General features: G+C 45.0%; 1 protein-coding gene across 1 annotated transcript; it reads left to right on the top strand.

The window, feature by feature from the left end:
* Nucleotides 1-1,265: 1,265 nt before the first annotated feature.
* On the top strand, nt 1,266-4,286 carry LOC306919789 (uncharacterized protein; the record flags this gene model as incomplete). The annotated part of the gene is made up of 1 exon (XM_079496339.1): nt 1,266-4,286. The coding sequence occupies one exon, from the start codon at nt 1,266-1,268 to the stop codon at nt 4,284-4,286; it is 3,021 nt and encodes a 1,006-aa protein (XP_079352465.1).
* Between the last annotated feature and the right edge of the window lie 22,983 nt (nt 4,287-27,269).

Below are 27,269 nucleotides of genomic sequence, written 5' to 3'. Positions count from 1 at the left end.
CCATTCCTCTGGGGCCTCCTCACCTGGGTCTTCGTCACCGCCAAGGAGAAAATCGACAGGGAGCTGGGGTTCACGGCCAAACATGATATAGTGGGGCGCCAAACCAGTAGTGTGATGCGCAGTAGTATTGTAAGAGTAGGTTAGTTGGGACAGGTGCTGAGGCCAGCGTCTTTTTTGCTCTGGTGGTAGAGTACGGAGGAGGTCATGGAGCGTCCTATTGAACCGCTCGCACTGGCCATTTCCCTCAGGATGGTATGGGGTCGTCCTGGTTTTTTTGATGCCGTAGGTGTCACACAGCTGCTTTATTATCTTGCTTTCAAAGTTTCGGCCTTGGTCGGAATGAATGCGGCTGGGGGGCCCGAACAGGTGGAACCAGTGTTTCACCAAGATGTCTGCCACCGTGCTCGCCCGCTGGTCTCTTGTTGGGATCGCTTGTGTGAACTTGGAAAAAACATCTGTAATCACTAGGACATTTTCTCGTCCATCACTGGCTGGTTCTAATAGAGTAAAATCCATAGCTAGTAGCTCATTAGGTCGAGATGCCTGGAGGCTTCCCCTGTATGCCCTTACTCTAGGGCCTTCTTTTGCTAGGATGCATCTCCCGCAGTTACGGCACCAATTTTCAATGTCCTTTGACATACCTGGCCAGTACCCCCGATCCCGTGTCAATTGTAAGGTGCGGTCTACACCCTGGTGTCCATGGCCATCATGCACACTCTGGAAAACCTTTTCCCTGAGACACTGGGGTAATAGTATTTGGAGAAGTTCTTTACCCCCACCTGGAGGGTAGATCTTTCTGTACAGCACCCCTTCCCTCTCCACCAGGCGTCTCCACTGGCGAAGCAGCTCTCTGCACTCTTGGCTCAGCTGTTCACGCTCTTCCCGGCCAGGGTTCCGCCCTTCGCGCCAGTATTTCTCCACAGGGCCAATAACTGGATCTTGTTTCTGTAGTGATGACAATTCCAGCAGTGACAAACTAGGCAAGGCAGCCATCTCACGAATGTGAGTTTCATGGGAGACAGGCGAGGCAGGCTGAGAGTGGTGTAAAGCCGCCGGAACTTCTACCCCAGGGGTGAACCGGTCCAGATACTGTCTCGATAAAGCATCAGCATTGCCATTACTACGACCTGGACGATATTCCAAGGTGTAGTCAAAGGAAGCCAATTGGGAAGCCCATCGCTGCTCCAGTGCTCCCAGCTTAGCGGTTTGGAGGTGTCGGAAGTCAGCACGCGCCCAAAGTAGTAGGTACTGTGGTATAGGTCACGATGAGCTGGGCAGTGGAGGAGTGGAAGGATGGCCTTCCAGCCAAAGCCCTGCTGAAGATCCAGGAGATCGAAGGCCAGGTGGACAAGCTGAAGAGGGAAAGGAATCAGAAACAGTTCCAGCTTGATGCGCTGGAGGCTGCCTTGCAGAAGCAGAAACAGAAGGTGGACAGTGAGCGCAGTGAGGCGTCTTCTCTGAAGAGAGAGAACCAGTCGCTGGTGGAGTCATGTGACTCACTGGAGAAAGCTCGTCAGAAAGTCGTCCATGAGATGGGGGTCAAGGAGCAGCAGGTGAGCTACCTGGACGGACAGCTCAGCTCCTGCAAGAGGACTGTTGAACGTCTTGAACAGGAGCTGAAGAAGAACAAAAATGAGTTGGATCGCACACAGCCCTCTTCATCCTCTGAGCTGCAGTCCTACAGCACGCCACAGAAGAGTTTCCCCACCCCTGAAGCCCCCCCACCCCACAGGCAGCAGCACGACAACAGAATGGAGGAGCTTCAGGACAAATACAACCAGGAGGTGGAAGAGAGGAAGAGACTGGAGGTTGAACTCAAAGTCCTGCAGGTCAAACTGTTGAATCAGTCGTCGGTCAGTGTGAGTCACAGAGACATCGCTGCCAGGCAACAGGCCGGATCCTCCATATTTACATGGCAACAGCAGGGCGACGCCCAGAGCCATCAGTCCCAAGCAGGGCCCGCCATGATGGATACGCCTGCGAAGAGGCGGGCCCAAGGATCCTCCCTCTGGAGCGCCCACGATGAGACGCCAATCAAACACGGCCAGCGAATCAGCTCATCTGTGGCGCCGCACAGCCCGGGGGTTGGCTCCACTCACCAAATGGATCAACTCAGATCTCTGAATCAAGAGCTGCGAGGCCGTGTCTCAGAATTGGAGAGCAGTATGTCCAGTCAGGAGAAGGAGCTGCGTGGCCAGGCCAACAAGCTGCTGGACCTGCAGTCTCACCTGGACCAAACCCGCAAAGAGCTGGCCGACCGGGACCGAGACCTCAACAAGACCCGACAGGAAGGCAGCCAGCTCACTGACAAACTGCAGAAGACTGAAGCCAAGTGTTCCTCGGCAGAGCAGAAGCTAAAACAAGTCACAGAGGAGATGAGCTGCCAGCGACACAACGCTGAGAGCTGCAAGAGAGTCCTGGAGCAGAAACTGAAAGACCAGGAGAGAAACAGCCAGAAGGAGCTGCAGAGCAGCCAGCAGGCTCTGGACCAGCAGTTGAACCAGACCAGAAGCAAACTGAGCCAGGAGCTCCAACAGGCCAAGACAGAGTCCAGTCGACTGCAGGCCGATCTGGAGAAGATGTCCGTCCAGAAGTCTCAGTTGGATAGGGAGTTGGAGGAGCACAGACAGAAGGTGTTGAGGACTGAGCAGAGTGTTCAGGCGGGCCAGGCCAGGGAACAGGACCTCCGGCACAAGATGGAGGAGCTACAGAAGGACAAGAACAGTGTGAGTGTTCAGTTGGACCAGAGTAGCAGACAGCTGTCTCGCCTGGAGGACGAAAAGAAGACCTCCGAGCAGAGCCTCAAACGCACCCAGGCCCTACTAGACGATCTCAGAGCTAAATGTGAATCTCAGGCTGAGGAACTGAAGCAGCTTGGTTCTAAACTGGACCAGCAGTCTCGCTCCGCAAACCAGGAGGTGGACAACCTGAAGAAATCACTAAGCTCCTCAAACCAGGAGGTGGACAACATGAAGAAGTCCCTGAGCTCCTCAAACCAGGAGGTGGACAACCTGAAGAAATCACTAGGCTCCTCAAACCAGGAGGTGGACAACATGAAGAAGTCACTGAGCTCCTCAAACCAGGAGGTGGACAACATGAAGAAGTCACTGAGCTCCTCAAACCAGGAGGTGGACAACCTGAAGAAATCACTAGGCTCCTCAAACCAGGAGGTAGAACACCTGAAGAAGTCTCTCTGTGATGCAGAGGCCAAAGGCATCAGGACTTTTAGTGAACTGCAGGACCAGAAGATCGAATCCCAACAGCTCTCCAACCAGAACCAGGAACTGAAGACCAGTTTGACCTCCAGTCAGAACCATTTGTCCGAAACAGAGAAGAACAACCAGGAACTGAAGACCAGTTTGACCTCCAGTCAGAACCAGTTGTCTGAACTGGAGAAGAACAACAAGGAACTGCAGACCAATCTGACCTCCAGTCAGAACCAGTTGTCTGAACTGGAGAAGAACAACAAGGAACTGCAGACCAATCTGACCTCCAGTCAGAACCAGTTGTCTGAACTGGAGAAGAACAACAAGGAACTGCAGACCAATCTGACCTCCAGTCAGAACCAGTTGTCCGAGATGGAGAAGAACAACCAGGAACTGCAGACCAATCTGGCCTCCAGTCAGAACCAGTTGTCCGAGATGGAGAAGAACAAGGAACTGCAGACCAATCTGACCTCCAGTCAGAACCAGTTGTCCGAGATGGACAAGGCCCACCAGGCCCTGCTGGAGTGGAGAACCCAAAAGGAGGGTGTGATTAACAACACAGAGGCTGTGCAGAAAGACCTGAATGACAAGATCAGTGAGTTGGAGAAGAGCCTCGAGCTGCAGGACCAGACCAGCGTTCAACTAAAGGAGCATGTGTCAAGCCTGGAGGGGGAGAAGGCCGGTCTGCTGAGCACTGTGGACTCCCTGAAGGGAGAGCTCCTCATCAAGAGCACCGACCTGGAGGAGAAGAGCCACCAGTATGAACAGCTGCAGTCTGAGCTGTCTGAGGCCCGACACAAACACTCCAAAGACCTGGACAACGTCCGCTTGCAAGTCACACAGCTTGAGGCACAGGTGAGAGATGTGGAGGTCCGTCTGGCCCAGGAGGTGGTCCGGGCGGAGCAGGCAGAGAGGTCCACCTCGCAGCTCCAGGAGCAGCACCAGGTGGTGTGTGAGCTGGTCTGCTCCAAAGACCAGCTGATAGACATGAGCCAGTCGGAGATCACACAGCTCCGAGACAGACTCGCCCAACTCACTGCGCAACAAGAGGAACAATACAGCAGGCTGAGAGTGGTGTAAAGCCGCCGGAACTTCTACCCCAGGGGTGAACCGGTCCAGATACTGTCTCGATAAAGCATCAGCATTGCCATTACTACGACCTGGACGATATTCCAAGGTGTAGTCAAAGGAAGCCAATTGGGAAGCCCATCGCTGCTCCAGTGCTCCCAGCTTAGCGGTTTGGAGGTGTCGGAGGGGGTTGTTGTCTGTGTAGATAGTTACTTTATTGCCCAAGAGGTATTCTCTAAATTTTTCTGTAACGGCCCATTTAAGGGCAAGGAACTCAAGCTTCATGGAGCTGTAATTATCCATGTTTCTCTCGGTTGGTTTAAGGCCTCGACTAGCAAAGGCTATCGGCCTGCGCTTCCCGTCATGGTCTTGAGAAAGAACTGCACCCAAACCACCATGGCTGGCGTCTGTCTCAAGAATGAAGGGCTTCTGAAAGTCGGCGTAAGCAAGGACTGGGGCTGTAGTCAAGCCTTCTTAGCGCCATGAATGCCTGTTCACAGTGTTCGTCCCAGAAGGTGGACAAGGGGGTTTTAGGCGTCTTACCCTTCTTGTTGGGTCCACTCAACCGCGCCACCAGGTGATGGAGAGGGGCTGCTAGCTTGGCAAAATTCTCCACAAACCTTCTATAATAGGAGGCAAAGCCCAGGAAGGATCTTAGTTCAGCCAAATGCGAAGGCCGCCTCCACTCACTGCAGCTAACTTGTCTGGGTCTGTGGCTACCCCCTGTTCAGAGACAACATGGCCGAGATACTTGACTTTCTTTTGGAAGAAATGGCATTTGGATAGCTTTGCCTTCAGGCCTTGTTGATCGAGACGGGAAAAGACCACTTCTAGACGTTCCAAGTGTTGTTGTACAGTAGAGGAGTACACAATGATGTCATCAAGATATAGCAAGACTGATTGGAAACGCTGGTTGCCAAACATGCGCTCCATTAAGCGCTGAAAAGTCCCGGGTGCATTACATAAGCCAAAAGGCATTCGGTTAAACTCAAATAAGCCAAAGGGGGTACAGAATGCAGTTTTAGCCCGATCTGCTTCAGCCATCGGCACTTGGTTGTAGCCACTGGCTAGATCTAGTGTGGAGAACCACTTGGCTCCCGTTAAGGCATCAAGGGACTCTTCGATCCTTGGAAGTGGATATGCATCTTTCCGGGTCTTCGCGTTCAGCTGCCTGTAGTCAACGCACATGCGTAGGCCCCCTCCCTTCTTAGCCACCAGCACAATAGGGGATGAATACGGGCTGCAACTCTCTCTGATCACTTGACTTTCAAGTAACTGTTTAATGTGTGCCCTGACTGCCTCATACTGCGAGGGGGGAATGCGGCGATAAGGTTGACGCACGGGTGCGTCCTCTAAGAGTGGGATCTCATGTGTAATGAGGTTGGTACATCCTAAATCGCCCTCACTTTTAGCAAATACATGCTTGTATTTAGTCAATAGGCGCTTAGCATCAATCTTATCTTCAGGCAAGAGGCCAGGAAAGTCAAGTTGTTCAAGGTCAATGGAAGCATTACTGTCCATCTCTACAGACTGTACTGAAACATACGCCGTACATTCTTGGGTGGATGCATCGATGGATAGGTCTATGCAAAGCGTATTACCCGCTACAATATCTCTACCCTCTACAACCTGCACAGTTCCTATCACTCTACGGGGCACTAGCCATACATCAGACTGACCTACATTAGTGACAGGGGCATAGAGGGTACCTTTCTCAGCATGGACTAGGGCAGGAGAGACAAGCAAGCCTTCGGGGAGACCAACATCCAATGGCCCAAGGGGTTCGAGCAAAAACGCCATAGGTGGAACCTGGGGACAAGTAACAGGGACCATTGACAGTGTTCCAGCTGTAACACATATGGGGCGTTTGCCTTGTACCCTGACTTTAAAGGCAGAAGATGAACTTACTATAGCCTCTATTTTCTCACAGTGGCGAAAGGCCAGCTTCCACGCCACCGCAGCAGACTGTACAGCAGAGCTCTGGAATAAGTTGGTGCCATGTTGTGCAAATAGTTCACGGTAACAGTCAATGATGATATTCATGCCAAGGATACCAGGGGTGGCTTTCTTTCGACTGGTTAGAACACCATCAGGTGGGTCTTTCACAATTAATATACCCATACTAGGCAGACAGGTGCCAAGCACTTTTACATCAAGCTCAATATAGCCCAAATACGGTATGTCCAACCCATTAGCTGCCTTGAGACCAAGCCACTTACAATCGCGCAGTTCATGTTTAGACAAGTGTGCAAAATGTTCATGAAAACAGCTTTCTGTAATAGTGGTAACCATGGAGCCAGTGTCCAACAGACAAGGAACCTCCACTCCGCCCATGGGCACCACCACTACCGAGCAAGGCCCAATTAACTTGCGGATTAACTCTTGGTGTTCAATATGTGAGTCGGAAAACCCCCCTCCCAGCGTTTGACTCTGCACACTGGAAGGTTCTAGTTTCCCGCCGGTGTAATCTGTGCAGCAGTAGTGCTAGCCTGTGAGGGCGGGGTGTCTTGAGTACAATAACGAGCGATGTGGCCTGGCTGCGCACACTTAAGACATATGGGTCGGCCATCAGGGGCACGCTGGTATCTATTAACCCTGGAGAAGGATCTGTCTCTACCTGCACCCCCATTAGAATTTAGAGTCTGTGTGATCAAATCCAGTTGAGCTTGTTGCTTAACAAACATGTTTTTCAACTCTTCATATTCCGATTTACCTACTCCAACTGCTTCACTAGTTGCAGTGGCCTGAGCTTCACAAGTTTGTGGAATGGGGCGTACATACTTTTCTCTGGAAGGCTGACCCTCCTCGACCCATCGGATCGCCTCTTTGCGAATGTCAAGTAGAGACAGTTCTCCATTTTGCCTCACCAATGTCTTTAGTTGTCTGCGCAGCATATGGTCTCACATTTTCACAGAACTGGTCTCGCAGCAAAATCTGTGAATTGGACATAGCGTTACACAATTGCACTTTTTCCATTAAAGTCATAAGAGCGTGGGAGAAATCCTGCAATGATTCTCCCTCTTTCTGTTTTCTCTCAAAGAATTTTTGTTGCAAAGATACATAGGATTTTGAGCACCCATAGACCTCCTGTAGTATTGTAATAATCTGCTCAGAATCCTCCCTTACCCCTTGATCTCTAAATTTAATTTCAGTACGAGCAGCACCTTCCAAATGGTCGTACACAAACAATGCTTTGTCAATTGTGGACATGTGCCTTGCCCTCAAACAACCCTCCACCTCCTCCACCCAATCATCCACAGTTAAAGCCCCAGAAAGTGAAGACCCTGAGAATTTGGGGCATTTGCACTCCCTAGGGAGGTAAACGGTCTGTTCTCTTCTCTGTGGGGGTGGGGGTGTAGGTGCATTGTTTACAGTGTCAGATGGTTGTTCTGACACCGAGAGTCTTTGATTTTCAGCTCGAAGCTGAGCCATCTCCTCCCGTAGTCTCCGGAGCTCCTCCTCCATAGCGACTGCAGTCCCAGGGAGAGCCACCAGGGGATTACTTCACGTGGGAGCAGCCTCAACTGCCAACCGCTGTTCTTTAAAACTCCAAAAATAAAAACCCAACTATGCTGCTACTAAACCAATAATGTACCATTCAACAACCGACCAACATTTAAAGGTCCTGCCGGCTACGCCATTTGTAACCATATGGAGTCACACAGTACTCCTAGTATCACAGTTACTACGCCACTCCCAATTACAGGGTGGGAGACCCGAAAGGTAAGTGTTCAGTTGAGTGAACAATGCTGAATAATGATGGTCGGTTGCTCATGTACATAGAACTTTATTTAGAAAAGTACACAGTATTGGCATTTAATCAAAACACATTTCCAAATGTCACCAATATAGATTGCAAAAGGCTTAATTAGTCAGATCATAACTTGGGTAAATAGCTGTACTGAGATGTCTTATTTGATTAGTTCCATACACACAGGTAACACTGCAAATGAGCAAATCGAAGCCACTCAGAGCCAAAGATAATAGGCATTAAACGCTTTAAACACAGCAAAGATCACTGCAAAACAATATCAAAAGGCTAAAAGCCATAAACACAGCAAAAGGGGCAGTAATCAAGCGCCAGTCTGCAGCATAACCATTAACCCAGTATATGTCTGTCTTTGATGCCTATTAAAGCAAGTTTGGTAAAGACGACAATTAAGGACTCGTTTAAAGCCACATGGGCTATGTCAGGTACAGTATAAAAGAATAAAAATGTAGCAGCATAGAATTTAAAACCAAAATAAAAGGTAAAAAAGAACAGCGGTTCAACAGTACACGATCCTGTAATAGAGCAAACATTGAATTAGCCTCACAATTTATCCTGGGTCTAAAGTGCTTGCCATAGTCATAGTACTTAGAATACAATTTGGGCGTAGCCCTCATTAGCATTACACTAGTACTATAAAGTGCATTCAAAGTATTGTTTTAGTATGCAGGTTAGCACATACCCTGTTAACAGGTGTCAGGGCATCCCAGGTTGTTTGAACAGTGTGTTTGCTCGTTCAGCACACCATGATCTGTGTAATATAAACACATTATGAGAACTCACATTTTACACATTATAAAAAAACGTAATGCTGTCGCAATACAGACGCTAAGCCTACCTCTAGACTCATGTCACACACACACACTAGCAGCCTCTCGTTCCAGCTCGTGTGTGTACCACGCACACACACACTCTAGCAGGGCTCTCGTTCACAGCGTCTACCAACGAGATAAGCATTGACATAAATAACTGGGGCACCATTTCTTAGATTCAACGGGTTGTTTGTGCTATCGCCATACGAGGCAAGCCTACCTTTGTTTCTAGCAGCCTGTATACCAACATGCATACAATGACGGCTGTCTGCTCTAAGTCAGAGCTCCACCAACGTCTAACAAGAGAAGAGATAAACGTAAGTAAGAGGTTGTTTACATAAGTCAACCTAGAAACTAGACAGCACTATATTAATTCAAACTACGGCTTACCTCGACGCTGTAAGTGAGCACAAACTTGACGTGACGCCAGACCGTTTGAACCGACGCCGGAAGTGGGCAACCTGGGCAATACACAGCTTCACCCTATGCCTGACTAGCTACGTGTAATATGCTGAGCTGAGGGGGTGGTGCTAACGAAACACAGGCAGTGTCAGTCACACTGATTACAACAAGTACACAAGGTAATACATCAAATGCATAGAAATAGTCATCTAGGATCATAAGTAAACTAAACTCATCTGTCTAACAGTAGAATATCCATACATTGAAACTATAAACACTATAGAATGCTATAGGCTAGCGCAAGTGCTACAGCCAGTAGCATAGTTTGGGAGCCAGAAGGGAGAAGAGTCTGGGACATGTGGAGCATTGTCCCAGATATTTTAGTGAAGGTTCTGCCATGCAGCTTCCCTGTGTTGCTTTGTAGGCTAGCAACAGTGTTTTGTACTCTATGCAGTTAGTAACTGGGAGCCGATGGAGGGAGCGGAGAAGGGCCAAGACACATTTTGAGTTAGTTAAAGAACAAGCGTGCTGCGGCATTCTGGAGAGGCTTATGTGCACATGCTGGGAGGCCAGTAAGAAGAGAGTTACAATAGTCAAATTTTGATATGACTGATTGCTGGATAAGGAGCTGGGGCTGACTCTTGGGTGAGGAAGGGTCTAATCCTTTGAATGTTATATATTACAGAGTGTAAACCTACAGGATCGAGTGACCGCTGTAATGTGTGCTTTGAATGAGAGCTGACTGTCCAGACCAAACTTCTTGGCTGTTGGATCCAAAAAGTCACCAGGGCGTTGTCTATGGAAAACTTAGATCCCGTGTGGGGCAGGGCTCAGTCAGGTAATATTATTGTCCCCTCATTTTGTCCATCGTGGCAAATTTAACTTTGACAAAAATGTCAACCACAAGCCAAGATGACCCCTGCAAGCACAATGTTGTTGGAACTAAGATTGTTTTCAACAATAATGCAACTTTTATGAGTTGGCAGTTGTGATGTCGAACCTTGGTTTGTGCCAATGTAGCCTATTGCATACATGTACCTGTGATTGGCAAGTACCAACACAATCCCATAATCCGGAGAGACCTGTGCCCGATTGGCCAGTTATCAATTTACTGCAATGGCAAAGATGTTGCTCACAGATTTGCAAAATATTCAGGAACTGAGGTCCTTGGCTTGCTGGCAGCCTGAACGTGCACACACGCAGAGACAGAGCCGGATGAAAGAATCTCCTGGCAGAGATTAAATAAATCAGGTGCTAATTAAACTTCTGGCAGAGGCCCTGCTAGAGCCACCACGCATGTTCACTAAAATATTAAATGTGGGTCACATAATAGATAGAACATGCATAACAAGCCCACATCATGAATTGTATTCATGCACGGATATTACCACTGAATCATAATGAATTGGCCTTGTGTAGCATTTAATTAACATCATATAATTCGATATATACAGAGGCAACGGCGAGCTCTGTTTTCTCTGTGTCAGTGAAACATCATTTAACCAGAGATATAGGCCTTCAGTTCATATTACAATGTGCACAATACATTTCAAAAGACATCAAAAGCTGTAGAAATATACAGTATATGAAAGAGATTTACCACATCAGAGATGCCCCAGTTCATGTAAGAATAATAATAAAAAAAGAATGACGCACTAAAGGTGAGGGTGGTTTATCGATGTGTAGTATTAGTCACATAATTGGCACCTCGGTGAAAGAAAACGAAAGTGAAAGTCAGTTAAACATTTATAGCAAGGCTTGCAACTTTTACATTTAACCAATTAAAACCGGGAAAGCATCTTTGTCATTTTAGATTTTAGAGTTGGCTAGTATTCACTAATAACAGATCTACAAGCTCACAGCGCATCACTCCATGCCGTGCTGCGAGCTTGTACATCTGCCATTTCTTTACTTTTTTGTTTAATTTACACACACACACACACACACACACACACACACACACACACACACACACACACACACACACACACACACACACACACACACACACACACAGTTTGTTTTCTTCTTCTTTCTTTCAGGTGTGCAGGGACACCTGAAAGGGATGATGCTAAGTGGGACTGTAACCGAACCCTATTTTCTACTTTCAAACAGGAGGCGTCTCTGGTGGGCTGTGGTTGTATAGCTCCCCTGGTACTCAGAACAACATCTAAAGTGCACGGCTCAAATGAGCTTTGCACACTTTATTACCCATCTGCAAACAGCTTAAGTGTCAGGCAGCGCATCCAGACTCATTTATGTTCATAGGAAACATTGAAAGATGAAGACAATTAGCCCTCACATATTCACATGGGTGCTCTATAACCAAACAAACACAAAGCTCTTATGCAAACTAAAGGCTGGCAAAACAATTTCTGCCTGGCATTATTGCCAAGATGTAATTGCAACTTGAGAGGGAATGTGTGTGTGACACAATTGGGTGTTCCTAATGAGAGGCCATAGCAGAAGTCTCTAGAACTTCAAAAGGGACCCAAAGCCTCACATTCTGAATTACTATGCGCCATTGTGGTGCAATTGTAAGTACATTTACTCAAATAGTACTGTGCTTTACTACTTTAGTACACTTAAATAGCGGGCAGCGGCATATTTCCAATCTTCAGTAAATTATCTCTATTTATCTAATCTAATTAATTAATGTATGACATGACAATAGAAAATAGCACCTGGTGAAAACAACAAATAAAGCAACCTAAACCTAACCTTGCACTTAAACGCCAACTATCCTAATATATAATAAAAACAGAACAGACAGTACTAGGCTACGTACTATCTCCATCTTTTTTTTTTGGATCGAAGTCGAGTTGTGTCAAACTGCTGTAGCAGTAGCAAGCCAAAACGTCAGCCGAAGACTGCCCTGACGACTCTAAACATTATTGGGTTCAAACGATTCAAAAGCTGGACCCCAAACCAGCACTCAACCTAACGCTGAAACACGACTGTCATGATTATCATGACAGTCATGACGCAACTGAAGCCAGTTTTACGCAATCGCTACATTTACACGAAAAACGTGTACATAAACATTCAGATTTCAAATATAAAGTCCTCGCCACATGTGCCACGGGTGTTAGAAATTTGCTGGTACAGCGATTAGCATTGCTTATCCCGCGTTGTTTAATACAAACGTTTGGGAAATTCACAGTTGCACACCGGGAGCGCACTCGCCTATTAGTCTGTATTGGCAGTGCAGTCAGCGTGCCTATATCGAACACACCCAGTGCCACACTCCTCTCGGCCGATAGGGGCGCGTAGTTGAAAGCCAATGGCAAAAAAACAGCTCGGATAAAAATGCCTTTTATTAAACAACGCGGGATCCAGCAATGCTAATCGCTGTACCAGTAAATTTCTAACACCCGTGGCACATGTGGCGAGTACTTTATATTTTAAATCTGAATGTTTATGTACACGTTTACAATGTAAATGTAGCGATCGCGTAAAACAGGCGGAAGTTAAACCATGACGCTCGTGAAGTACGAGTGTCATGTGAACCATGGCTACACTCAACCCGAACACGATTGTCCCGTGTTCGGGTTGAGTGTAGCCATGGTTCACATGACGCTCGTACATAGACGCCTGACAAACCCGGATGCAACAGTGTGGTGGTGGGCACGGACTTTACCACTGCATGTGCCACCTGAGCGCGACAGTCACACACGCATGCACGCACACACGCACACCCCCTCTGCCACTCAGGTGGAAGAGCGCATCACTGCATGCCTGGCTGACATCTCACAGTGGATGTCCTCCAACCACCTCAAGCTGAACCCAGACAAGACTGAGCTTCTCTTCTTCCCAGCTAAGTCCTGCCCTATGCGGGAGCTAACTATTTCCGTAGACAACGCCCTGGTAATGTCTGTCCCAACAGCCAGGAACCTTGGTGTTGTCCTGGACAGTCAGCTCTCGTTCAAAACTCACATCACAGCTGTCACTCGATCCTGCAGGTTCACACTCTATAACATACGACAAATTAGACCGTTCCTCACCCAGGAATCAGCCCAGCTCCTAATCCAGACAACAGTCTTGTCAAAACTCGACTATTGTAACTCCCTCCTTACTGGCCTACCGGCATGTGCACTTAAGCCTCTCCAACTGATCCAAAATGCCGCAGCTCGCTTGGTCTTCAACCAGCCAAAATTCTCTCATGTCTCCCCCCTGCTCCGCTCCCTCCACTGGCTCCCGGTCGCTGCCCGCACAGAATACAAAACTCTGATGCTGGCATTCAAAGCAACCAAAGGTATGGCTCCCCCATATCTTAGTATGATTGAACCCTACAAACCCTCCCGCGCACTCAGATCAGCCAACGCAGGGAAGCTGGAAGTACCCTCACTAAAAACGCCGGGACAACGCTCCACACGTCCCAAACTCTTCTCCCTTCTGGCTCCAAAACTGTGGAATGCACTTCCCGTTGCAGTCAGAACTGCAGCATCACTCCCAATCTTCCGCCGTAGTCTGAAAACCCACCTTTTCAGACTCCATCATGGCCCATAGCACTTACCCTACCCCCTTAGATAGCATTTCTGTAGACTTAGATATCATTTGATACAGACTTATAGCATGTTATGTAGACAGCACTATAATTGCATTGTATGTAGTCATAGCACATCATAGTACATATGTATAGCATAGTATAGTATATATGTATAGTTTATATGTATAGTTTCATTATATAGATATTCCACTGTTGCGTTCTTAGCTTACGGTACGCATGTTTCATGATAAATGCTTTTTATGTGATGTATTCCCATGCTTTTTTGTTCTTGCTTAATGTAAATCGCTCTGGATTAAGAGCGTCTGCTAAATGCCTAAATTGTAAATTGTACGGGCGCACACGCACGCACGCACGCACGCACGCACGCACGCACGCACGCACGCACGCACGCACGCACGCACGCACGCACGCACGCACGCACGCACGCACGCACGCACGCACGCACACACACACACACACACACACACACACACACACACACACTCTCCCTCTCTCTCTACGACGTGGTTCTGCCATAAAAAAGGCTGTCAATTTGACTAGCTATAGGCTGCTAGAGGGATAATTTAATTAACCATTTAAACACTATCTGTACTTGGGGTCCTGGGGTCCCCCTAGGGGTCTGTACTCGACCCCCTCCTTTTTGCACACCAAAGCTTGTTGCCGAAAATAGCCGATTACACTTTGCGTGAGTATCAGCTGTAGGAGAAAACTATCGCACACCTAGCAATCAGGCGTATGCACAGGTGCGTAGGCCAGTGGACATCAATGAAAGCAATAAGGTACACCCGCACACTGTGTATCTGCTCGGCACAAGAGTATTGTCTTATTTAATGAAGCAACGTTTCGGTCACTAGGGACCTTCCTCAGGCAGTATCAGCTAAATTATGACAATGACGGTTTTAGTTTTTCACTAAGCTCCTCTCCCTCTCAACCCTGATCAGTCAAAGCAATATCAATTTTAATACCAAAGCCCCTAGCAGTGAAAGCACGGCTGCCCAACTAATTTGTTTGACCTTTATGTATCCTGAGAAGAATTTTGCTGAAGCATGCATATTCTTTTCCAGAACTGCCCTGCTTCGCATTCATGCAGTCGCACACATTCACACACCTGGGAACGTCCCAGCACAATCAGTCATCTACTGGTGCCTACCAAGTGGCTCCATTGGAGCTTCGGGGTTACTTTAAGTGTTTTGCCCCCAGGGCACTGAAACAAATGATTAGTTTAACTTTCCCCCACCCATGTATTAACCCCCTGTCGCACCCGTCTCCATCTTTTGCTAATGATCTAAATATATTGTTTTGCCGTTTTGATAAGAATGACTTCAGTGCTGAGCGTGATAGTGTGTGTAGGTCCATTCCGGAGTATGTCCCTATCACACTCAGGCCCCTTTTCCACCGGTTGGGAACCGGTTCAGTTCTTTTTGATTCTTAGTCCATGAGCCAGACCTCCAAAATTGGAATGTTAATTATGAATTAAATTATTCAGTTTATTAATTGGAATTATTAATTATTAAATTGTTATCACCATGAAACTTCCCCAGTTGATTACTTACACAAAGACAATGATTTATTGTATTACAAATCTTAAAAATGCAAATATGCAAATTAGGCATCATAGGAAAATATGCAAAAAACATAAAATATGAAAAAGCTACTATACTGTGGAAGGGTTATCATATATTAATTTACTTATATTGATCCTATAAACAATTTAATATAGGTATGGTTTTGCCCACTCAATTCATAATTAACGTTCCAACTTTGGAGCTCATGGACTAAAAACTGGTTCTGAACTGAACCGGTTCCCAACCGGTGGAAAAGGGGTCTCAGTGAAAATGAAATTTTAGCTAGCCTTTCCTGTATTAAGCCCAACTCGGCCCCTGAGCCAGATGGCCTTAGAGGTAGAGTGTTGAAAGAAAATGTTCATGAACTTAAAGGTATTGTGTTGATGCTATTCCAGTAGTTGCTTGACTCTCTAACAATGCCCAATTTATGGAAGAAGCCTGGAGCCACTGAACTAAAAGACTTCAGGCCCATTGCTCTTACTTCCATTTTGGGAAAATGTTTTGAAAGAGTTATAAGCAGACAAATCACAGCGATGGTTTCTAACAGCTTAGATCATCTCCAATTTGATTATAAAAGTCAGAGAGGAACTGATGATGCAACTATCAGCCTGTTTAACACCCTGTCAAAGCATCTCCAAGTCCCCTCCCACTTTGCCAGGGTCCTTTTTATTGATTTTACCTCTGCTTTCAACAGCATGCAGATACACACCCTTCTGCAGAGACTCATTGACATAGGGGTAAATGGAGGTATTATCCATCTTGTCAGAGACTTCCTCTCTGACCGTCCTCAACAGGTCCGTGTTAATGATACTCTGTCCGACATCACTGTGCTTGCACCGGTGCTCCGCAGGGGACTATCCTATCCCCCTTACTTTTCTCCTTATATACAAATTAATTCCAGTTAGACCAGTATATGTTTCATTTGTTCAAATATGCGGATGACATGGCCCTGGTTGCCTTACTGAAGAAGGGGGACACAGCGGGGGAGGAAGCATACAGAGTACATGTGCCATCTCTTCAGAACTGGTGCGATAAAAGCTCCTTAAGGATCAATGTGACAAAAACAAAATAACTTGTCATTCATGAAAAGGAACCTGTGCAGTCATATATATGCTGCGTGAGCATCGCAGCCACTGTACTGCATTACCGGTATATAGCCTACACTACAGTATAAGGACATTATTCAAGGTGCAACGTTATTCACGGTGCACATTAGTAATCTTGCACATTCGTGAAATGGCTTCCACCTTGCTCTTAATTTTCCATGTTGGGACACATTTTAGTGTTTTCTTATTTCCATTAAACAGATCTAAATATTTCACGACAATGTTTAGACCGGTGTCTAGCTGCACTAATGAAAATAGTGACACTGTGGAGTGTGGACAAGTGCACTTATATCCTCCCCATGCATGAAGTGAGCCTAAATTGTGCGTGAAGTGAATTAATAAGGTCAATACATTCGAACCAGCAGCCATTCGTTCAAAGACCGCTAATTTAACCTTGTCTGCTCACTCTTAAATAGAAAGTGTTGGGAGAAATTACCCGTCATGGGGCTAAAGGTGGTAATGTACCATAGGGGAGGCTCCGTGAGCTTGGTCAGCAGCAGACTTAACCTCCATGTCACGCACGCGCGCACGCGCGCACGCACACACGCGCGCACACGCGCGCACACGCGCACACACACACACACACACACACACACACACACACACACACACACACACACACACACACACACACACACACACACACACACACACACACACACACACACACACACACACACACACACCTATTTATCCACATACTTAAAACTCATAGAGGGGGTTGAGTGCAGGAGCAAATCCCTGCCATTAAGCTGATGTGCGACAGCAGTAATGGTAATTTAATTCTGCTTAAACGACCCGAAGGGATCTGAGCATCGCACATGTCTCATTATGACCGCTCTCGTCATCCTTCTGGATGTACAACTGACTGCAAGTGGGCGGATATTTGTTTTTGAGTGGTGCTAGCCACTTCTATGCAGAGCTATGTGTATGTGTGTACGAACGTACGTGTATGTAATGTACGTCTGTATGTATGTGTACATAGCAGCAACACCCAAAGTGGCCAGTAGAGCACACACACGCACACACGCGCACACACACACACACACACACACACACACACACACACACACACACACACACACACACACACACACACACACACACACACACACACACACACACACACACGGAGGCCAGGGAGCAGTACAGTACAGTACAGTACAGTACAGTACAGTACAGTACAGTACAGTACAGTACAGTACAGTACAGTACAGTACAGTACAGTACAGTACAGTACAGTACAGTGCAGTACAGTACAGTACAGTACCACTAACTTCAGACGGGTCTGATTTTCTTTTTTTCCCTGTCTTCTCCTTGAATGAATGTAATACTATGACGTGCTAAGTCAGTATTGTTAAAGGACAACTTTAGTTTTTTTCAACCAAGGTTCATGTTTTAGGTTGTTATTAGAGAAACTAAAAGGTGAGTGTTCATTTTCTTTCATTTGCTGCTTTCTTTCGTTTTAGGGATTTTAGCAGTTTTTGACAGGGCGGTGGGGGCATTCGAGCATGGGTCTAAATATGTATTTTTTTACAAAATGTTATGGCGATTTATTTTTTTATTATTTACTATAGTCCTACTAGACCCCAAGAAATTACATCTGGCAAAAGATCACGGGATCTACTGAATGTGATGAACTGACATATTGAGCCTATACACACAGTAAAGCCTTCCCCCCAGGAGGCTACCTTCACATTCAGTAGATCCTGTGATCTTCTGTGGCCAGATGTAATTTCCTGGCGTTTATTAGGACTATAGTAAACCATAAAAAAAGAAATCACCATCAAATTGGGTAAAAAAATACATATTTAGCCCCATGCTCGAATGCCCCCGCCCCCTGTCAAAAACAGCTAAAATCCCTAAAACGAAAGAAAGCAGCAAATGAAAGAAAATGTACACTCATCTTTTACTTTATCTAATAACAACCTAAAACATGAACCTTGGTTGAAAAAAACTAAAGTTGTCCTTTAAAGACCAAGTGAGGCTAATTTTTTATTATTTCTCTGGATCTGTCAGAATCGTATGGGGCTAAAGGTGGTAATGTGGCTCTCTCATATATATATATATGAGAGAGCCATCACATATCACAGAGCCATATCATGCTCTGTGATTGCTATTTATCTGGCACACTGACAGTCTGACACAACATCTTGAGAGACTGAATTCTGCAGTGTGTTATTGGTTGAAGCACATCTGAAAAGCCGATTACCGATTTAGTTAAGTGGAAAATTATGATCATTACAAGCAATCAAGATGGGCTTGTTTGCATATTGCAGAGAAGTTAAGCAGCTGTAATTACAACGCTGGGCAAACAGTGTTTCTCTGCAGAGATTGCACCCAGTAGATGGGGCGATGATTCAAACATTGTTTAACACTAGAGCTATCAAGGGGATAATTCCATTCTAAGTTGTATTCTAGCCTACTGTACTACAGATACTTTGTTCAATTAAAGTCAGCTAAACCTCATGTCAATGATTTTCACTGAAATTCATGTCATTTGCTAATTTCATCAGTTACGGTACCAACAATCTAGGACGGAACCAGTTCTAGAACCAAAGTTCTTTTGATGGGGTTCCTTGAGGGGGTCCAATGGCCAAACTTTACTATAAATGGACCCATATGATATGGAGCCATTTGTTTCCATAATCCGTATACACTCAGGCCCCTTTTCCACCAGGGTTGAACCGTTCAGTAATTTTTTCCTGCCTAATATTGAACCAGTTCCATTGGAAGTATGGAAGCTGCCAATCTCTGGTCTGGATATAAGCTCGGAGAGAGTGCTGTGCTCCTGTTGTCGGGGGCAGTTTTCCCCTAACTATAATACCCCATGAAGAAGAAGGATCAGTAAACCTGTGCTCCACCTGCATGGTCTACTGAGGAAAAACGTGCACGTACTGTACAGTATATTCAGCCAGGCTTTATGATCCTGGCTCGACAAACCCGCCCATTCTCAGCCTCGCTTGGCTTTAGTGGAATGGAATAAACCAGACTGTACTGTTTGGACCAAGATTTAACAAACCACCGTTTGTGGTTTTGGTTTTGTCTTAAATCCTGGATTACTTAATCCAGGTTTCATGAAATAGGCCCCAGCAAACCATGTTTTGCTATTACGGCTTATTTCTAAGCTATAATGTTTTCACTAGCGTGCTGATTAAGTTTAAAACGAGTAATACACTGTCTGTATGTCAACTTGAATGAGATTGAAAACTGAGGAGTTCTGTAATCAGCTGTGTTTGGAGGAACGCGCAGCAATGGGAAACAAACAGGTGAATAAAATCAAGATACATTTTTTTTTCTTTAAGGTTATCATCTGGGGACCCCCAAAATATTGTGGGGACAAAAGTTGAGAACCAATTGCCTACTGTAGGCTACATGTAGCCTGTGTGCTCTAGCTGGAAATTGCACTCGGAATCCCAAGTAGGCTACAGTGAAAAAGGTTAAAATGATCATGATAGACGTTTGACAACTTATTGAGTTTATCGTACATGACAGGCATCATTTTGTGGCATGCTGCATTATACAGGATCCAACATCAAATAAGGGTCTCAAGTGCTTGTAACTTAAAGGATATCAATCAAAAAACACACTTTGGCAGGCTGAGTACAGGGGAAACAGTGTTAATGGATTCTGATAATGTGTGAAAACTGAAAAGCATATTGCTGTTCTCCAGATTTTTTATAATTTTTTGTGTTAAACCGACAGCTTTTCTACAGATGACCAGCACCGCCTCCCACGCAATGGCCCACATTCATGTCTGATTCCATTATTGGAACCCCAAATGAGAGAGAGAAAAAGATCAATGTTGGAAATGAAAGGGTTGTGTGTCATCGAGGCCTGTTGTCTGAACAGATTACATTTCATTCTGTTTGTTTGGTCCCCCAGAGTGTTTGCTGTGTTGTGCTTTAACCCATTTTGGGCGGAAACCCATTTTGGTATTTTAAACATTATGTTATAATTTAGCTATTGAAAAATAGCAGATCTACAAGCTCATAGCGCGCCACCGAGTGGCGCGCTATGAACTTGTAGGTCTGCTATTTTTGAAAAATCGTTAAAATGTGCCTCAAATCTTTCAGAAAATTGTCATGATTTAGAAAACATTTTTTTTTAATTTCGACGTCAGGCCTGAATGCTTTAAGACTCCCTGAGCGAATTTGACTTTCCTTGTGCCATGTTTTCTCCGGTATTTGCTGCTCCAGATGATTTGTTTGAACAAAGCAGAAAGCTGATTGGAGCTGACTTCTGCTTGCTATCGAAGCTTAGATGGGCGACGAGAGCCAAGAGGTCTTGAGCTCAATCTAAGATAATCTTTGTTCACAGTGTGTCGACACGATGCCAAAACAAGGACACAGAAAACCCCTGTCCAATAAACCCCTGTCCATTTAAACTGCCGATCACGAATCCAGGGGTTGGGTATGCTATAATCTTTAAGCACAAAATGTTACAATATTGCGTCTATACCCCTACTATATTCTATGCTATTCCTGCAATCAACAACTGCAGAATTTGTTTGTTATAATAGATAATTTCCAATAACCTGCAGGACCATCTCTGCAATCTTTTGATTGATTGATTGATTGATTGATTGATTGATTTATTAACAGTTTGCAGAATTACAGTACATTTCAAGTACAACTCAATACAACAACTGTTAACTGTGAGTGGACGACACCATAAAGCATTACACTTGTTTACAATAGGGCCCACCATTTTCAATTCATCAAAACAATTAGAGACGTACGAATATACACATGACTATAGTCAAAACAGGAAATCATCATAGAGGAGGTAAAAAGGGAAAAGAAACATATACAGTGAGGGGAAAAAGGGGTGGGTGGGGGATTCAGATTTTACGGGGGCCAGTTTCTAATTGCAGCCGTCCGTAGGTGCCCTTTGAGGGAGGTTTTGAAGGAGTCAAGGGATTTGCATGTCTTAATGACTGTTGGTAGGGCGTTCCACATTTTGGTGGCATAGGAGCGAAATTAAGTCCCTTGTTTGTGCCGAATCTGGGTTGCACATGGTTAGTTGAACTCCCTCTGGTGTTGTGGGTGTGGACTTCGTTGACATTAAGGAAGTATTCAGACAGATACATGGGTATCTTGGTGGTGTATCGAATCTTGTGGACCAGACCCATTGCAAGATGCTGTACTCTGTCGTCAACCCTAAGCCATTCCAGCCTGTCAAAGTGGGCAGGGGTGAGGTGGGTTCGGGGAGTGAGGCCAAGTAGTAGCCTGACCAGTTTGTTTTGGGAAGTCTGGAGCCTAGTTGTAAGGGCCTTAGAGGTGAAAGTAATGTGATGAAGTGATGAAGTAAATTGGCAAAAAGTCTTACATGTAGAGAAGTAGTCATTATGGTAAAGTGTTGCTGCATCTTTGTATCACCTACAGCAGGGGTAATTAGGCTGGAGGCCACAACTGTAGAATGATTGTGTGTGGGGGGCTGCACAACATGCGCGTGAAGCACGGCAATTTGTGGGTTCTCAAAATGCATTTTGTGCTCAAACATGAAGATTTATGTAGACATAATACATTTGTGCACAGTAATGAGCAGGATAATATATGTCTGCAGGTATATACCCTAGAATTGATGTAGACCTATTTGACAGTGCATAAACATAATTGCTTTGGCATTAACAAGCGTCAACAAGCACCGCATCAGTGCTCTAGTGTCTAGTCTAAAGTGACTTGAGTCCGTCTCATTCCTCTCCAAAATAATATGATTAAGGATTACTGTCATTATGGTAATCTCACACTTCATAAAACAGCATACCTGCAACTTTCATTAGCCCTAAAAAATTATTTTTTTTCTTTCTTTAAGATAAATTCTTCCAGGGGCCACTAGGGGCACCCCGCGGGCCGCATTTGGCCCACGGGCCGCCAGTTGAATACCCCTGACCTACAGTATCACTACACAAATATCCAATACTTATTTACGGGCTTGAGATGCCATGCATATTTTTCTTTTGCACCGCAGTGATTAGTTGATTTCTAAACTACAGTGTTATAAAGTGAAATAAATCAAATGGTGAAAAAAAAGAATTACAAACAGAGGAGAAAAGGATATGTGCAGATTGGACAAAGAAACAAGGGATCTCAAAACAAATTAATTAACTAACTAAAATAAACAAAAAGCAACCTAGCAAAAAAAAGAAAAGAAAGAAACAAGATCAAACTGGCAGCAGACACAACTGTTCTCAAGCTTTTTATTGCGACTACGGGTCGCATTTACTATGAAAACGTGCATTTCCCGTCAGTTCGTCCGTCCACCCTTACAGTAGATCTCCATATATAGAGCTGACCTGTCGACTAGTTGTTTAACTACCTATTATGTAAAAAATAAAAATATACTTTTTTATTTTTTTGAAAATAAATATTTGTACATTGAAAAACTGTGTACATGGTGACTATAATCTACCTGATCTTGAGGCCTACAAAATCGGTAAAAAATATATATATATATATATATATATATTTTTTTTTTTCTTATCAACTAGTCAACTAGTACCAACAAGGTCGACTAGTGGATTTACTAGTCGACTAGTAAACTAGTCGACTAGTTGCTTAATGCCCTACTTCCTGGTACATTAAAACACAAACTTGTGTGAAACTTTTGTTTCTACTTTTGTTACTTTGTACATTTTGATACCAATACTTTTGTACTTTTACTCAAGTAAACTTTGAATTGCAGACTTTTACTTTACTTTTACTTGGGGCAACCAGACTAATAGTATTTTTTATTGATAGTTTGAAAGTAGACTGACAGGAAATGGGGATAGAGATGGGGGAGTCGAACCCGCAGCACGCCGTCAGGCTTGCTCAGCAGCCTAGGTGCCCAGACGGTTGAGCTAACTGTCCAGGCCAGACTAATATACATTTTTTTAGGGTCCGTGTGACGACATATGGGTCAATACATCATCATCATACTGTACTTATGCAAGTATTCAAAGCTTTGAAAACCACACTTGCAATTTCCCAGAATTGCTTCTATTTCTACAGTACATTGCAGTCCAGATGCTTTTACTTAAGTAAAAAAACAAAAAGTATTAGTTTTTCCACCACTGCATCCTACTCCTCCCGCTCAACACTCCCTGCAGTGCCACCCTAACCCTATGTATGTATGTATGTATGTATGTATGTATGTATGTATGTATGTATGTATGTATGTATGTATGTATGTATGTATGTATGTATGTATGTATACATGTATACATGTATGTATGTATGTATGTATGTATGTATGTATGTATGTATGTAATATACGTTTAACGTTTTACATCTCAAAATATTTACCTACTCTATGTAAATTCATTGTCATTCAATTGTCATAACAAACCTAAAAGTCCTATATCACTTATGGCTTAGTTGATAGCATTACAATTAGAATTAGCATTATCTCCTGTCATTCCAGCAGTCCTGATCAGACACGTATGTCAGTTAACTATTTACAGTTGGACAAAGCTGGTCACCTTCTCCACCAGCAGTGGCCTCGCCTCATCCATAACCCTAACAGTATGTCAACAGTGTGTGTTTGTGACACACTGACACAATACAGTATGTCATCCTCATGCATGATAGACTACTGTACATTGGAGCAGCATGCTTTTGCTCAAGGCCTCCAAAAGGAACAGCAGGAATTTTCTTTCCCTTATGAGGAATAATAATTTGGAACCAAATGAGGTGTTTTTCCAAAACGCGAGCGTGCACGCACGCACGCTCTCTCTCTCTCTCTCTCTCTCTCTCTCTCTCTCTCTCTCTCTCTCTCTCTCTCTCTCTCTCTCTCTCTCTCCCCTGCCTTGTTTTATGAAAATCATCTGCCTGAAGGTCAAATATGTAATGCTTTTAAAATGTGGAGAATTCAGTACATCTGACTCTCTTCTCTAATTATCAAATATGGAAAGGACAATCAACAACAAGCTGTTATTGAAAAAGAGAATAATGCAGGCTTGGAGTACATTATCCTGCTTGGCTCTCTTACCACCAATACAAATATGTTAACGTATTATTCATAAAAATAAAAAAATTGCCAATCTACAAGCTCACAACCTGTCACATCGTAATGTGTTATGAGCTTGTACACCATTGTATGACAGAGTATAAATTAAGCATACTACTCTGGAAAGTGGGGGAAGCTGTAGTAGCGACCTAGAAACGAATACCACAAACATCAATGTTCTTTTGGGAATGTTCTACATTCCCCAAAATAACTTACATGTTGTACATCTTATTTATAAGGATAGATTCCAATTAAATATTTGCATAATTATACAGTATAACCCTTCCTACAGTACAATCTTTATTATGTGTATTAATATAGAACGATGATGTGGCCATGCACTACTGTACTGTATGTCAAAGGTGCATGTGCACCACCCATGCAGAATCAAGGCTTCTCCGTGGCCATAGTGTAACCTTTATTACGTAGGCCTGCTATAAAAGCACTCACATTTTACAGTCTATCAAATTGTAGCTTGAAGGTATATCACTTGATATTTGGAATTACACTCTTTCCACCCCTTTTGTTATGCTGTACTTTTATACGCTGACCACCTGAACACTGAATTACACACAGTGCGAAGAAGTAGCAAACTAGACACCAACCAGAATTGTACATAGCAGTTCAGTGTACTTAATTGGCCTATACAAACAAAGTACATAGACTGTACATGGCATGCAAAACATGGCTCTTCCTGCCATAACCAAATCTGTATGATTCGGTGTAGTGTAGGCTCACATCACACGGAATACCCAACTGAGAGAATCTGCATTATTTTACTAAACATCAAGACCCTCTGTTTCTGTACACAGTGCGCCCCCCTGTCCCCCATACATCTCTGCATATAGAAGGGATCAAAAGTAAGTGAGTGAGTGAGTGAGTGAGTGAGTGAGTGAGTGAGTGAGTGAGTGAGTGTGTGTGTGTGTGTGTGTGTGTGTGTGTGTGTGTGCGTGCGTGCGTGCGTGCGTGCGTGCGTGCGTGCGTGCGTGCGTGTGTGTGTGCGTGTGCGTGTGTGCGGAGAGTGTTTAGCCCGGGGATGGAACGGTTAACACCTCAGCTTTCGTCATGACACTGGTGCTTTCTCAGTGGCGCAGTGATGTGGACCGGTGTTCACAGGCACAGAAGGCTCCCTGCTTCCTCAGTGGTGTGGCCACTAGAGCATGTTGCATCACGCTGCAAGGGAACGCCTGTTTTGTGGTTGTGTTGTCAGTGTTGGAAAGTAACTAAGTACATTTACTCAAGTACTGCACGTGAGTACAATTTTGAGGTATTTGTTAGGCTGTTGAGGAACGTGGGCTCCGTCACGGGGTAAACAGGGGAGATAAAGCGAGTGCATTTTTCGGCAACGGCATCAGCCGCGGAACACCCGCGGCAGGCGGTAGTGTTTCTCGGCGGCATCAGTCCGACACTACCCCAAACCCTAAACCTAACCGCAAGGCAAGCACGACGCAACGCATGTCGGACCAACACACTGCCGCGGAAACAAGCAGCAGTCGAGTGTCATAATCCCCCTAGTTTCCCAGGCAAATGCCGCCTCTTCTCCCGACACGCCACAGCTGTTAACCCGCAGTTACCGGCAGTTTACCGGCAGTGCCGAACGGACCGAGATGGAGCGGCAGTGGAGTGACATAATCCCCCGGCATATGCCGGCCCGCCCCCCGGCAGCGTCACGTCTTATTGCTGTTGCCGGAGAATGCACTCGCTGCTTCTGCCACAGGGTGCGCACAGCAAGCTAGCTGGATGCCATCATGATGCCATCATGAAGAAACCCTCCCACCCCCTCATAAAGATAATCAGGTACCGGAGTAAAAGAGGAAATGACAGATTCACCAGTGATCGTGGAAGTGTGAGAGACTTGGCGAGTCCTTGGTGCCAATCAAGGACTCGCCAATAAAGACATCTAATGACATTCCTAGGGTAGGGTTTTTGTGCTATTTTTCACTGAGCACTTTCTCATGCATTTGCACTGACTGAATGCCCAGGCAGACCAATTAAGGATCAGATGGAGGGATCACATCTGCAAAATTGTGCGGGAACGCCTCGGGATCCCCAGAATGAAGTTACTAATGTTGCTCTGGAAAGGGAAGTCTGGAGCTCTCTGGTGGAGCTGTTGCCCCCACGACCTGACTACAGATAAGCGGTTGAGGATGGATGGATGTATGTTTTTGATTGGCATTGCACATCTAGCTCTCTATCTATTTACAAAAGAAAATATTACATTTTGTACATATGATATACCTTGTGAAACATTCTGCATAATGAGTACTTTTACTTTTGGTACATTAAATATATTTTGAATTCCAGACATTTACTTGTAACAAAGTATATATATCTACATTGCAGTATTGATATTTTTACTTTTTCCACCACTGTGTTGTTCCCTTACAACAAACCAGAAGAAGTGCCATTCTGACACACATACATCCCCTTAGGACAGTTCTGAATTCTTTAACTGGCATTCAAAATGACTCCCCGCAGTGAGGTGCAATGTTGTGTCGCAAAGCTGCTGAATTATTGAAGAGCGAATACAAATGACTCTGCTGACTTCCAAAAGTTAAAGGCAAGACAAGGAACTTAACCTCCCTCCCTGTCATTGCCTCGTCACTTTGTACAATTTTCCATTCCCCCATCACTTGCTTATCCCTGCCAAACAAACAGGTGTTGGCATCTTAAAAGACCATGGGGTGAGTGTCAGAGCATTGCATGCATATTTAATCTTAATGTGCCATATGCCAGAGTAAGACAGCTAAAATCAAGCTAATTACCATGCAGGTCTGCCGGGATGTGGGCTGTTTCCATGGTCTGAAATCCTTCTGAAGGATATATCATCATGCAGCAA

Source organism: Electrona antarctica (genome assembly GCF_951216825.1).
Source record: "Electrona antarctica genome assembly, chromosome: 3".
Taxonomy (NCBI): Eukaryota; Metazoa; Chordata; class Actinopteri; order Myctophiformes; family Myctophidae; genus Electrona; species Electrona antarctica.
The sequence above is the reverse complement of the archived record's forward strand: the minus strand, read 5'-3'. Positions and strand labels throughout refer to the sequence as shown.